Source organism: Somniosus microcephalus, chromosome 11 (assembly GCF_052327205.1).
Source record: "Somniosus microcephalus isolate GS21.2 chromosome 11, FLI_Smic_1.0, whole genome shotgun sequence".
NCBI classification, from domain to species: Eukaryota; Metazoa; Chordata; class Chondrichthyes; order Squaliformes; family Somniosidae; genus Somniosus; species Somniosus microcephalus.
The window spans coordinates 147,276,568-147,291,038 of NC_140997.1; the positions used below are offsets into that span (position 1 = coordinate 147,276,568).

At 57.2% G+C, this 14,471-nt stretch overlaps 1 protein-coding gene across 2 annotated transcripts in view; it reads left to right on the forward strand.

Annotated features, from left to right (window-relative positions):
• Positions 1 to 14,471, forward strand: part of sema3h (sema domain, immunoglobulin domain (Ig), short basic domain, secreted, (semaphorin) 3H) — a 326,254-nt gene that overhangs the window by 203,585 nt on the left and 108,198 nt on the right. Inside the window, exons 13-14 of one of the 2 annotated variants that reach the window (XM_086001357.1) lie at positions 6,997 to 7,038; positions 8,283 to 8,437. In XM_086001357.1, coding sequence (XP_085857483.1) covers positions 6,997 to 7,038; positions 8,283 to 8,437 — 197 coding nt within the window. Of the gene's footprint in view, positions 1 to 6,996; positions 7,039 to 8,279; positions 8,438 to 14,471 lie in introns of both variants that reach the window. The other variant, XM_086001356.1, reaches the window with a different exon arrangement.

The following is a 14,471-nucleotide window of genomic DNA, read 5'->3' on the forward strand; positions in this document are numbered from 1 at the left end:
GTGAGGAAAGAGTGAGGGGAGACCCAGCCATGGTGAGGAAAGAGTGAGGGGACCCAGCCATGGTGAGGAAGGGTGAGGGGACCCAGCCATGTTGAGGAAAGAGTGAGGGGACCCAGCCATGGTGAGGAAAGAGTGAGGGGACCCAGCCATGGTGAGGAAAGAGTGAGGGGACCCAGCCATGGTGAGGAAAGAGTGAGGGGACCCAGCCATGGTGAGGAAAGAGTGAGGGGACCCAGCCATGGTGAGGAAAGAGTGAGGGGACCCAGCCATGGTGAGGAAAGAGTGAGGGGACCCAGCCATGGTGAGGAAAGAGTGAGGGGACCCAGCCATGGTGAGGAAAGAGTGAGGGGACCCAGCCATGGTGAGGAAGGTGAGGGGACCCAGCCATGGTGAGGAAAGAGTGAGGGGACCCAGCCATGGTGAGGAAAGAGTGAGGGGACCCAGCCATGGTGAGGAAGGGTGAGGGGACCCAGCCATGTTGAGGAAAGAGTGAGGGGACCCAGCCATGGTGAGGAAAGAGTGAGGGGACCCAGCCATGGTGAGGAAGGGTGAGGGGACCCAGTCATGGTGAGGAAGGTGAGGGGACCCAGCCATGGTGAGGAAAGAGTGAGGGGACCCAGCCATGGTGAGGAAAGAGTGAGGGGACCCAGCCATGGTGAGGAAAGAGTGAGGGGACCCAGCCATGGAGAGGAAAGAGTGAGGGGACCCAGCCATGGTGAGGAAAGAGTGAGGGGACCCAGCCATGGAGAGGAAAGAGTGAGGGGACCCAGCCATGGTGAGGAAAGAGTGAGGGGACCCAGCCATGGTGAGGAAAGAGTGAGGGGACCCAGCCATAGTGAGGAAAGAGTGAGGGGACCCAGCCATGGTGAGGAAAGAGTGAGGGGACCCAGCCATGGTGAGGAGAGTGAGGGGACCCAGCCATGGTGAGGAAAGAGTGAGGGGACCCAGCCATGGTGAGGAAAGAGTGAGGGGACCCAGCCATGGAGAGGAAGGGTGAGGGGACCCAGCCATGGTGAGGAAAGAGTGAGGGGACCCAGCCATGGTGAGGAAAGAGTGAGGGGACCCAGCCATGGTGAGGAAGAGTGAGTGGACCCAGCCATGGTGAGGAAAGAGTGAGGGGACCCAGCCATGGTGAGGAAGGGTGAGGGGACCCAGCCATTTTGAGGAAAGAGTGAGGGGACCCAGCCATGGTGAGGAAAGAGTGAGGGGACCCAGCCATGGTGAGGAAAGAGTGAGGGGACCCAGCCATGGTGAGGAAAGAGTGAGGGGACCCAGCCATGGAGAGGAAAGAGTGAGGGGACCCAGCCATGGTGAGGAAAGAGTGAGGGGACCCAGCCATGGAGAGGAAAGAGTGAGGGGACCCAGCCATGGTGAGGAAAGAGTGAGGGGACCCAGCCATGGTGAGGAAAGAGTGAGGGGACCCAGCCATAGTGAGGAAAGAGTGAGGGGACCCAGCCATGGTGAGGAAAGAGTGAGGGGACCCAGCCATGGTGAGGAGAGTGAGGGGACCCAGCCATGGTGAGGAAAGAGTGAGGGGACCCAGCCATGGTGAGGAAAGAGTGAGGGGACCCAGCCATGGAGAGGAAGGGTGAGGGGACCCAGCCATGGTGAGGAAAGAGTGAGGGGACCCAGCCATAGTGAGGAAAGAGTGAGGGGACCCAGCCATGGTGAGGAAAGAGTGAGGGGACCCAGCCATGGTGAGGAGAGTGAGGGGACCCAGCCATGGTGAGGAAAGAGTGAGGGGACCCAGCCATGGTGAGGAAAGAGTGAGGGGACCCAGCCATGGAGAGGAAGGGTGAGGGGACCCAGCCATGGTGAGGAAAGAGTGAGGGGACCCAGCCATGGTGAGGAAAGAGTGAGGGGACCCAGCCATGGTGAGGAAGAGTGAGTGGACCCAGCCATGGTGAGGAAAGAGTGAGGGGACCCAGCCATGGTGAGGAAGGGTGAGGGGACCCAGCCATTTTGAGGAAAGAGTGAGGGGACCCAGCCATGGTGAGGAAAGAGTGAGGGGACCCAGCCATGGTGAGGAAAGAGTGAGGGGACCCAGCCATGGTGAGGAAAGAGTGAGGGGACCCAGCCATGGAGAGGAAAGAGTGAGGGGACCCAGCCATGGTGAGGAAAGAGTGAGGGGACCCAGCCATGGAGAGGAAAGAGTGAGGGGACCCAGCCATGGTGAGGAAAGAATGAGGGGACCCAGCCATGGTGAGGAAAGAGTGAGGGGACCCAGCCATAGTGAGGAAAGAGTGAGGGGACCCAGCCATGGTGAGGAAAGAGTGAGGGGACCCAGCCATGGTGAGGAGAGTGAGGGGACCCAGCCATGGTGAGGAAAGAGTGAGGGGACCCAGCCATGGTGAGGAAAGAGTGAGGGGACCCAGCCATGGAGAGGAAGGGTGAGGGGACCCAGCCATGGTGAGGAAAGAGTGAGGGGACCCAGCCATGGTGAGGAAAGAGTGAGGGGACCCAGCCATAGTGAGGAAAGAGTGAGGGGACCCAGCCATGGTGAGGAAAGAGTGAGGGGACCCAGCCATGGTGAGGAAGGGTGAGGGGACCCAGCCATGGTGAGGAAGGGTGAGGGGACCCAGCCATGGTGGGGAAAGAGTGAGGGGACCCAGCCATGGTGAGGTGAGTGAGGGGACCCAGCCATGTTGAGGAAAGAGTGAGGGGACCCAGCCATGGTGAGGAAAGAGTGAGGGGACCCAGCCATGGTGAGGAAAGAGTGAGGGGACCCAGCCATGGTGAGGAAAGAGTGAGGGGACCCAGCCATGGTGAGGAAAGAGTGAGGGGAGACCCAGCCATGGTGAGGAAAGAGTGAGGGGACCCAGCCATGGTGAGGAAGGGTGAGGGGACCCAGCCATGTTGAGGAAAGAGTGAGGGGACCCAGCCATGGTGAGGAAAGAGTGAGGGGACCCAGCCATGGTGAGGAGAGAGTGAGGGGACCCAGCCATGGTGAGGAAAGAGTGAGGGGACCCAGCCATGGTGAGGAAAGAGTGAGGGGACCCAGCCATGGTGAGGAAAGAGTGAGGGGACCCAGCCATGGTGAGGAAAGAGTGAGGGGACCCAGCCATGGTGAGGAAAGAGTGAGGGGACCCAGCCATGGTGAGGAAGGTGAGGGGACCCAGCCATGGTGAGGAAAGAGTGAGGGGACCCAGCCATGGTGAGGAAAGAGTGAGGGGACCCAGCCATGGTGAGGAAAGAGTGAGGGGACCCAGCCATGGTGAGGAAGGGTGTGGGGACCCAGCCATGGAGAGGAAGGGTGAGGGGACCCAGCAATAGTGAGGAAGGGTGAGGGGACCCAGCCATGGTGAGGAAAGAGTGAGGGGACCCAGCCATGGAGAGGAAGGGTGAGGGGACCCAGCCATGGTGAGGAAGGTGAGGGGACCCAGCCATGTTGAGGAAAGAGTGAGGGTAGACCCAGCCATGGTGAGGAAGGGTGAGGGGAGACCCAGCCATGGTGAGGAAGGTGAGGGGACCCAGCCATGGTGAGGAAGGGTGAGGGGGACCCAGCCATGGTGAGGAATAGGGAGGGGACCCAGCCATGAAGGGGAACATGAGAACAAAAAGAGCATAAGAAATAGGAGCAGGAGTAGGCCGTACGGCCTCTCGAACCTGCTCCGCCATTCAATAAGATCATGGCTCATCTTCTACCTCAATTCAACTTTCCCGCCATATCCCTTGATTCCCTTAGTGTCCAAAAATCTGTCGCTCTCTGTCTTGAATATACTCAACGACTGAGCCTCCACAGCCCTCTGGGGTAGAGAATTCCAAAGATTCACCACCCTCTGATTGAAGAAATTTCTCCTCATCTCAGTTCTAAATGGCCGACTCCTTATCCTGAGATTATGCCCACTTAGTTTTAGACTCTCCATCCAGGGGAAACAGCCTCTCAACATCTAGAGAGAGAGAAACAGAGCTAACAATTCATGTCGATGACTTTTCGTCAAAAAGTTTTGACGAAAGGTCATCAACCTGAAACGTTAACTCGGTTTCTCTCACCACAGATGCTGCCTGACCTGCTGAGTGTATCCAGCATTTTCTGTTTTTATTTCGGATTTCCAGCATCTGCAGTATTTTGCTTTTGATTTTCTCAGCATCTACCCCGTCAAGCCCTCTAAGAATTTTATATGTTTCAATAAGATCACCTCTCATTCTTCTAAACTCCAGTGAGTATAGGCCCAGTCTACTCAATCTCTCCTCATAGGACAACCCTCTCATCCCAGGAATCAATCTAGTGAACCTTCGTTGCACCGCCTCTAAGACAAGTATATCCTTCCTTAGGTAAGGAGACCAAAACTACACAATACTCCAGATGTGGTCTCACCAAAGCCCTACATAATTGCAGCAAGACTTACTTACTCTTATACTCCAACTCCTGAGCAATAAAGGCTAACATACCATTTGCCTTCCTAATTGCTTGCTGTACTTGCATGTTAACTTTCTGTGATCTGTGTACAAGGACACCCAGTTCCCTCTGCATACCAACATTTACTTGTCTCTCACCTTTTAAAAAACATTCTGCTTTTCTATTTTACCTACTAAAGTGGATAATTTCACATTTCCCCACATTATACTCCATCTGCCACTTTCTTGCCCACTCACTTAACCTGTCTATATCCCTTTGCAGCCTCTTTGCGTCCTCCTCACATCCTCCTCACATCCTCCTCCTCCTCTAAGAGGAGGCTCAGCCATACTGCGTAAGGGTGTGCAGAGGTCCAGTCATGGTGGGAAGGCAATGTACAAAGGCACAGCAGTCTTGAGGAGTTGCTGAGAGGGAGCTCAGCTGGTGTGAGAGACACTGAGACTGAGAAATGGGAGGGTCATATCATATGGCCTTTGCAGTCTAGATTAATGTCGCCACTTGGCTTAGGTAGCAAAAATCTGTGGACATCTGTGGAGCTGCATCAAACAATCACTGCCTTCAGGAGAGATGGAGACAACATTTAGTGGGGTGGGCGGGGGGGGTGGCCAGGGGGAAGAAATTCAGATTAATTGTTTTAAGTAACAAAGGAATCTCAGTTAATGGAGATACAATTCAAAGGAGCTGTATATTTAGACAGCGTGAAGAATTCCTGATCCCTGCACGAACCTAATAAGGATATTTCTTGGCAAATCACATGCATTTATGAGGTTTCAGTCAAGCAACCCTAGATGTGAGTGCGCAAATCACATGCATTTATGAGGTTTTTGCACTCCAGGGACTACTTTGGCATGAGATGTAACAGAAAATCCAAACTAGACCTTGCTGTGCTAAAAACTACATGAATGCCACCCACTGAATTATTATTGCCAGGAGATTAGACAGAATACATGCTATTATCGAGAGTCTTTTTTAATATTACATTTTTTTAATGTATTTTCTGTCGCTGTGTGTGTGATCCTTCTCCCGAACTTTTACTCACAACTCTAAAGCATGAAAACTAAACATTTGACTGACTGACTAAAACCCAAACAAGCAATGAATGATTTGTGGTGCTGCTTAGCCAATTAGAAGCCTGCTGTAGGCCGAGTGGCTGTCTAATTGAAAGGAGACCCAGATTACAATAGTCAAGTAATAACGCAAGGGGCTGTTTGTTTATTGATCAGGGTTAAAGAGGAAGAATATTCATCTTAATTATCTCATATAGCCCAAATACAATAAAGGGACATATCTGTACGCTTCCTGGGGCCTCTCGGTTTTCCTTCTTTTCCGTGCTTTTAAATTGCTGGTCAGAAAGAGTCTTTGGATAAGCCACTTGGTGTAAAGCCTCCCCTTCAGTGGCATCAGGAGTGGGGAGTTCTGCCCATAGCCCTCTGTCCCCAGGGTATGGACAAAGAGGAACCTCGGAACAGGGGAGCACGGGGAGAAGCAATATATATTTTTTCTTAATTCACGGGATGTGGGCGTTGCTGGCAAGGCCGGCATTCGTTGCCCATTCCTTGTTGCTCAGAAGTGAGTGGCTTGCTGGGCCACTTCAGAGGGAAGTTAAGAAGTCAGCCACGTTGGTGTGGGACTGGTGTCACAGACAGGCCAGACCAGGTAAGGACGGCAGGTTTCATTCCCTAAAGGACATTAATGAACTAGTTGGGCTTTACGACAATCCAACAGTTACCAGCTTTTTATTTCCATATTTTTTTAAACTGAATCCAAATTCTGAAACTGCCACAACTCACGTTCTTTGGATCATTGGTCCAGGCCTCTGGATTACTAGTCCAGTGACATAAACACTATGCTACCGTACCCCACGAGTTTGAAACAAAAAATCTTGTTTTTTGATGGGCAATGGGAGATCAGACCCTCTGTCCCTTGTAATGTGTCCCAAGTAAGCATTTGTGGGAGGGCCAGTTTGAAGTTTGCATCAAAGTTGTTGCAGAATACACTGTTTAATACTGGGGTTTGTTGGAGAGCATATGGAGGCGTCTATGACTATGTCCACACTTTGTAGACCTACCCTGGAGCCCAGTCTTATTGGGCTGGTGTTATCCAAAGGATTAACTCCATCATCCAGGATTTGAGCACATAATCTCCAGGGCAGTACTGAGGGAGTGCTGCACTGTTGGAGGTGCCATCCTTCAGATGAGATGTTAAACCAAAGCCCTGTCTGCCTGTTCTAATGGTTCAGGTAGATGTTAAAGAGCCATGGCACTACTGATCCCCCAGTGTCCCGATCAATGTTCCTCCCTCGGTCAGTGCCACAAAGTAACACATTAACTGCTCATTCATCTCATTGGACTTGTGGGACTTTACTGTGTTCAAATTGGCTTCTGCATTTACCCATTTGAAATGATAAATGTCCAGTGCAATTCATTCTACATAAACTGCGCTGGCATGTTTCTGAGAGACAGGTGTTAAGATATTAGTAGGGTTAATATCGCAAATTCTGGGCCATTATGTTTTCCTTTTAATATTTCTTTCTCTCTGCTGCTTCTTCTCAGCTTTAAATAAAACATTACAGATACTGAATAATACTCCCACTGTTAATGTCAAGGATACCTCCTTACTGTGATTTAATCTCTCTCCAGGACAAATCACCCATCACTTCAATGAACCTGTCCAGGAAACGGGTAAGCAGGCATATCCTGGGTATTTGATGCTCATTTGCTACAATTCATGATGAAATCTTTGGATTGAAATGTAAAATTAGAATGTCCGGGGTGACAGATCGTGAAAATTACTGTCCTGGGAGTGAGGCCAGAGAGCAGTGGAACAGAGATTACTTCCCATTGCTGGTACAGTCCACAGGCCAGAGTCTACTTGTGTAACCTCCGAAAACCTACTTAACTTTGCCCAATAATGAGAAAGATTGACACCAATTTACGGCGTACAGCGATAGTTCTTGGAAGACAGATATCGCTGGCTCACGGGTGACTCTTTTTCTCAATCGTGTGGTTGGGCTGCGTTTTGCTAGCTTCTCGGGCAGCGGGCACCTGGGTAGATTACCTCAGGACATGTCACCCCTCTGAGGGAGAGGGAGGGCGAGTCTGCTTTCAGCTAAACAAATGGAGCAGTGGCAAATAAAACTGTGAACCGCCGGCTCCCCAGTGTGTACTAAAAAAACACAAACTGAAACTGGGGAGGGATTTCCAGGCAAAAACACCTTCTCGGGATTCAGGATCCATTTGCACCTGGACGCCTCACTGTGTTGCTGTTGGGCCAGTTGGTGTCCTCTCTCTCGATGGACTAAATCTCCCAAGAACCCGTGCCACCCGTAGGGGCCTTGCATGTATTAGACGGCTCATTGGTAGACCATGGGCACACTGGACCTGTGCCTTTCTGTCCACTGATTTTGGTGCAGCTGCTGTTTCTGGCTCAATGTTGGCGCACTCACCTCAAGCTCAGATCATTGTAGGTTCAAGCCCCACAGCAGGACTTGAGCACAAAATCTAGGCTGAGGGAGCGCTGCACTGTCAGAGGTGCCGTCTTTCAGATGAGACGTTAAACCGAGGCCCTGTCTGCCCTCTCAGGTTAATGTAAAAGATCCCACAGCACTATTTCGAAGAAGAGCAGGGGAGTTCTCCTGGTGTCCTGACCAAAAGTGAATTGTTATGATCTGGAATGCACTGCCTGAAAGGGTGGTGGAAGTGGATTCAATAGTAACTTTTGAAAGGGAATTGGATACATACTTGAAAAAGAAAAAAATTGCAGGGCTGTGGGGAAAGAGGGATGGGAGTGGGACTAAATTGACAGCTTTTTCAGAGAGCAGGCACAATGGGACAAATGGCCTCCTTCAGTGCTGTAAGATTCTATCATCTGAGCTTAAAGAATGGCGTCTTTAACTCAATTACTGACTATGGTTTCATTTCAGCAGTGGCTGTACCTTGGTTCAAAGAGCGGCTTGACCCAGGTCTCCTTGTACCAGTGCGATGTGTACGGTAAAGGCTGTGCCGAATGCTGCCTAGCGAGGGACCCTTACTGCACCTGGAACGGAAGCTCCTGCAGCACCTACGTACCCAGTGCACGCAGGTCAGTCTATTGCTCGAGTAATCTGCTTACTTGAATGATGTGTATACTTGAATGATGTGTATCCCTACCGATGAGTGTGCATACACCACATCAGACCGGACGTGAAAAAGTCCTGCACCTAGCACGTCACTCGCACTGCGTCCCTCACACTGCGGGTCTGACACTGCGTCACTCACACTGCGTCCCACACACTGCGGGTCTGACACTGCGTCCCTCACAAAGTGTCCTTCATACTGCGTCCCTCACACTGCGTCCCTCACACTGCGTCCCTCACACTGCGTCCCTCACACTGCGTCTCCCACACTGCGACCCCCACATTGCAACCCCCACAATGCGTCCCTCACACTGCGTCCCTCACACTGCGTCCCTCACACTGCGTCCCTCACACCGCGTCCCTCACACTGCTGGTCTCACACTGCGTCCCTCACACTGCGTCCCTCACACTGCGGGTCTCACACTGCGTCCCTCACACTGCGGGTCACACACTGCGTCCCTTGCATTGCGTCCCTCACATTGTGGGTCTCACACTGCATCCCTCACACTGCGGGTCTCACACTGCGTCCCTCACACTGCGTCCCTCACAGTGCGCCCCTCACACTGCGCCCCTCACACTGCGCCCCTCACACTGCGTCCCTCACACTGCGTCCCTCACACTGCGTCTCCCACACTGCGTCCCTCACACTGCGTCCCTCACACTGCGGGTCTCGCACTGCGGGCCTCGCACTGCGGGCCTCGCACTGCGTCCCTCGCACCGCGTCCCTCACACCGCGGGTCTCACACTGCGTCCCTCACACCGCGGGTCTCACACTGCGTCCCTCACACTGCGTCCCTCACACTGCGCCCCTCACACTGCGCCCCTCACACTGCGCCCCTCACACTGCGCCCCTCACACTGCGCCCCTCAAACTGCGCCCCTCACACTGCGGGTCTCACACTGCGGGTCTCACACTGCGGGTCTCACACTGCGTCCCTCGCACGGCGTCCCTCACACTGCGGGTCTCACACTGAATCCCTCACACTGCGTGTCTCAAATGGCGTCCCTCACACTGCGTCCCTCACACTGCGGGTCTCACACTGCGGGTCTCACACTGCCGGTCTCACACTGCGTCCCTCACACTGCGTCCCTCACACTGCGGGTCTCACACTGAATCCCTCACACTGCGTGTCTCAAATGGCGTCCCTCACACTGCGTCCCTCACACTGCGGGTCTCACACTGCGTCCCTCGCACTGCGTCCCTCGCACGGCGTCCCTCACACGGCGTCCCTCACACTGCGTCCCTCACCCTGCGTCTCCCACACTGCGGGTCTCACACTGCGTCCCTCGCACTGCGACCCTCGCACTGCGACCCTCGCACTGCGTCCCTCGAACTGCGACCCTCGCACTGCGTCCCTCGCACTGCGTCCCTTGCACTGCTTCCCTCACACTGCGTCCCTCACACTGCGTCCCTCACACTGCCTCTCTCACACTGAGGGTCTCGCACTGCGTCCCTCACACTGCGTCCCTCGCACTGCGCCCCTCGCACTGCGACCCTCGCACTGCTTCCCTCACACTGCGCCCCTCACACAGCGTCCCTCACACTGCGTCCCTCACACTGCGTCCATCACACTGCGCCCCTCACACAGCGTCCCTCACACTGCGTCCCTCACACTGCGTCCATCACACTGCGGGTCTCACACTGCGTCCCTCACACTGCGACCCTCGCACTGCTTCCCTCACACTGCGTCCCTCACACTGCGCCCCTCACACTGCGCCCCTCACACTGCGTCCCTCACACTGCGTCCCTCACACTGCCTCTCTCACACTGAGGGTCTCGCACTGCGTCCCTCACACTGCGTCCCTCGCACTGCGCCCCTCGCACTGCGACCCTCGCACTGCGACCCTCGCACTGCTTCCCTCACACTGCGCCCCTCACACTGCGCCCCTCACACAGCGTCCCTCACACTGCGTCCCTCACACTGCGTCCCTCACACTGCGTCCATCATACTGCGCCCCTCACACTGCGTCCCTCACACTGCGTCCCTCACACTGCGTCCCTCACACTGCGTCCATCACACTGCGGGTCTCACACTGCGTCCCTCACACTGCGACCCTCGCACTGCTTCCCTCACACTGCGTCCCTCACACTGCGTCCCTCACACAGCGTCCCTCACACTGCGTCCCTCACACTGCGCCCCTCACACTGCGCCCCTCACACTGCGGGTCTCACACTGCGGGTCTCACACTGCGGGTCTCACACTGCATCCCTCACACTGCGGGTCTCACACTGCGGGTCTCACACTGCGGGTCTCACACTGCCGGTCTCACACTGCGTCCCTCACACTGCGTCCCTCACACTGCGGGTCTCACACTGAATCCCTCACACTGCGTGTCTCAAATGGCGTCCCTCACACTGCGTCCCTCACACTGCGGGTCTCACACTGCGTCCCTCGCACTGCGTCCCTCGCACGGCGTCCCTCACACTGCGTCCCTCACACTGCGTCTCCCACACTGCGGGTCTCACACTGCGTCCCTCGCACTGCGTCCCTCGCACTGCGTCCCTTGCACTGCTTCCCTCACACTGCGTCCCTCACACTGCCTCTCTCACACTGAGGGTCTCGCACTGCGTCCCTCACACTGCGTCCCTCGCACTGCGCCCCTCACACTGCGCCCCTCACACTGCGTCCATCACACTGCGCCCCTCACACAGAGTCCCTCACACTGCGTCCCTCACACTGCGTCCCTCACACTGCGTCCATCACACTGCGGGTCTCACACTGCGTCCCTCGCACTGCGACCCTCGCACTGCTTCCCTCACACTGCGTCCCTCACACTGCGCCCCTCACACTGCGCCCCTCACACTGCGTCCCTCACACTGCGTCCCTCACACTGCCTCTCTCACACTGAGGGTCTGGCACTGCGTCCCTCACACTGCGTCCCTCGCACTGCGCCCCTCGCACTGCGACCCTCGCACTGCGACCCTCGCACTGCTTCCCTCACACTGCGCCCCTCACACTGCGCCCCTCACACAGCGTCCCTCACACTGCGTCCCTCACACTGCGTCCATCACACTGCGCCCCTCACACAGCGTCCCTCACACTGCGTCCCTCACACTGCATCCCTCACACTGCGTCCATCACACTGCGGGTCTCACACTGCGTCCCTCACACTGCGACCCTCGCACTGCTTCCCTCACACTGCGTCCCTCACACTGCGCCCCTCACACAGCGTCCCTCACACTGCGTCCCTCACACTGCGTACATCACACTGCGGGTCTCACACTGCGTCCCTCGCACTGCCTCCCTCGCACTGCGTCCCTCGCACAGCGACCCTCACACTGCGTCCCTCACACTGCCTCCCTCATACTGCGGGTCTCGCACTGCGTCCCTCACACTGCGTCCTTCACACTGCGTCCCTCACACTGCGTCCCTCACACTGCGGGTCTCACACTGCATCCCTCACACTGCGTCCCTCACACTGCGTCCCTCACACTGCGGGTCTCACACTGCATCCCTCACACTGCGTCCCTCTCACTGCGTCCCTCACACTGCGTCTCCCACACTGTGGGTCTCACACTGCGTCCCTCACACTGCGACCCTAACACTGCGTCCCTCACACTGCGTCACTCACACTGCGTCCCTCACACTGCGTCCCTCACACTGCGGGTCTCACACTGCCTCCCTCACACTGCGTCCCTCACACTTCGTCCCTCACACTTCGTCCCTCGCACAGCGTCCCTCACACTGCGTCCCTCGCACTGCGTCCCTCGCACTGCCTCCCTCGCACTGCGGGTCTCGCACTGCGTCCCTCACACTGCGTCCCTCACACTGCGTCTCTCACACTGCGTCCCTCACACTGCGACCCTCCCACTGCGTCCCTCACACTGCGTCCCTCACACTGCGGGTCTCACACTGCGTCCCTCACACTGCGTCCCTCACGCTGCGTCCCTCGCGCTGCGTCCCTCGCGCTGCGTCCCTCACAGTGCGGGTCTCACACCGCGTCCCTCACATTGCGTCCCTCACATTGCGTCCCTCACACTGCGTCCCTCACACTGCGTCCCTCACACTGCGTCCCTCACACTGCGTCCCTCACACTGCGTCCCTCACACTGCGTCCCTCACACTGCGTCCCTCACACTGCGTCTCTCACACTGCGTCTCTCACTCTGCGTCCCTCACACTGCGTCCCTCACAGTGCGGGTCTCACACTGCGTCCCTCACAGTGCGGGTCTCACACTGCGTCCCCCACACTGCGTCCCTCACACTGCGGGTCTCACAATGCGTCCCTCACACTGCGTCCCTCACACTGCGTCCCTCACACTGCGTCCCTCACACTGCGTCCCTCACACTGCGTCCCTCACGGTGCGTCTCTCACACTGCATCCCTCACACTGCGTCCCTCACACTGCGTCCCTCTCACTGCAGGCCTCACACTGCGTCCCTCACACTGCGTCCCTCACACTGCGGGTCTCACACTGCATCCCTCACACTGCGTCCCTCACACTGCGTCCCTCACACTGCGGGTCTCACACTGCGTCCCTCACACTGCGACCCTAACACCGCTACCCTCACACTGCGTCCCTCGCACTGCGACCCTCGCACTGCGTCCCTCGCACTGCGACCCTCGCACTGCTTCCCTCACACTGCGCCCCTCACACCGCGCCCCTCACACCGCGTCCCTCACACCGCGTCCCCCACACTGCGTCCCCCACACTGCGTCCACCACACTGCGGGTCTCACACTGCGTCCCTCACACTGCGACCCTACCACCGCTACCCTCACACCGCGTCCCTCGCACTGCGACCCTCGCACTGCGTCCCTCGCACTGCGACCCTCGCACTGCTTCCCTCACACTGCGCCCCTCACACCGCGCCCCTCACACCGCGTCCCTCACACTGCGTCCCTCACACTGCATCCCCCACACTGCGTTCACCACACTGCGCCCCTCACACTGCGCCCCTCACACTGCGCCCCTCACACTGCGCCCCTCACACTGCGCCCCTCACACTGCGTCCCTCTCACTGCGTCCCTCACACTGCGGGTTTCACACTGCGACCCCCACAATGCGTCCCTCACACTGCGTCCCTCACACTGCGTCCCTCACACTGCTGGTCTCACACTGCGTCCCTCACACTGCGGGTCTCACACTGCGTCCCTCACACTGCAGGTCACACACTGCGTCCCTTGCATTGCGTCCCTCACATTGTGGGTCTCACACTGCATCCCTCACACTGCGGGTCTCACACTGCATCCCTCACACTGCGTCCCTCACAGTGCGCCCCTCACACTGCGCCCCTCACACTGCGTCCCTCACACTGCGCCCCTCACACTGCGTCCCTCACACTGCGTCTCCCACACTGCGTCCCTCACACTGCGTCTCTCACTCTGCGCCCCTCGCACTGCGGGTCTCGCACTGCGGGCCTCGCACTGCGTCCCTCGCACCGCGTCCCTCGCACCGCGTCCCTCACACCTCGGGTCTCACACTGCGGGCCTCACACTGCGGGTCTCACACTGCGTCCCTCGCACCGCGTCCCTCGCACCGCGTCCCTCGCACCGCGTCCCTCGCACCGCGTCCCTCACACCGCGGGTCTCACACTGCATCCCTCACACTGCGGGTCTCACACTGCGTCCCTCACACTGCGTCCCTCACACTGCGCCCCTCACACTGCGCCCCTCACACTGCGCCCCTCACACTGCGCCCCTCACACTGCGTCCCTCACACTGCGTCCCTCACACTGCGCCCCTCACACTGCGGGTCTCACACTGCGGGTCTCACACTGCGGGTCTCACACTGCGTCCCTCACACTGCGGGTCTCACACTGAATCCCTCAGACTGCGTGTCTCAAATGGCGTCCCTCACACTGCGTCCCTCACACTGCGGGTCTCACACTGCGTCCCTCGCACGGCGTCCCTCACACGGCGTCCCTCTCACTGCGTCCCTCACACTGCGTCTCCCACACTGCGGGTCTCACACTGCGTCCCTCGCACTGCGACCCTCGCACTACGACCCTCGCACTGCGTCCCTCGAACTGCGACCCTCGCACTGCGTCCCTCGCACTGCG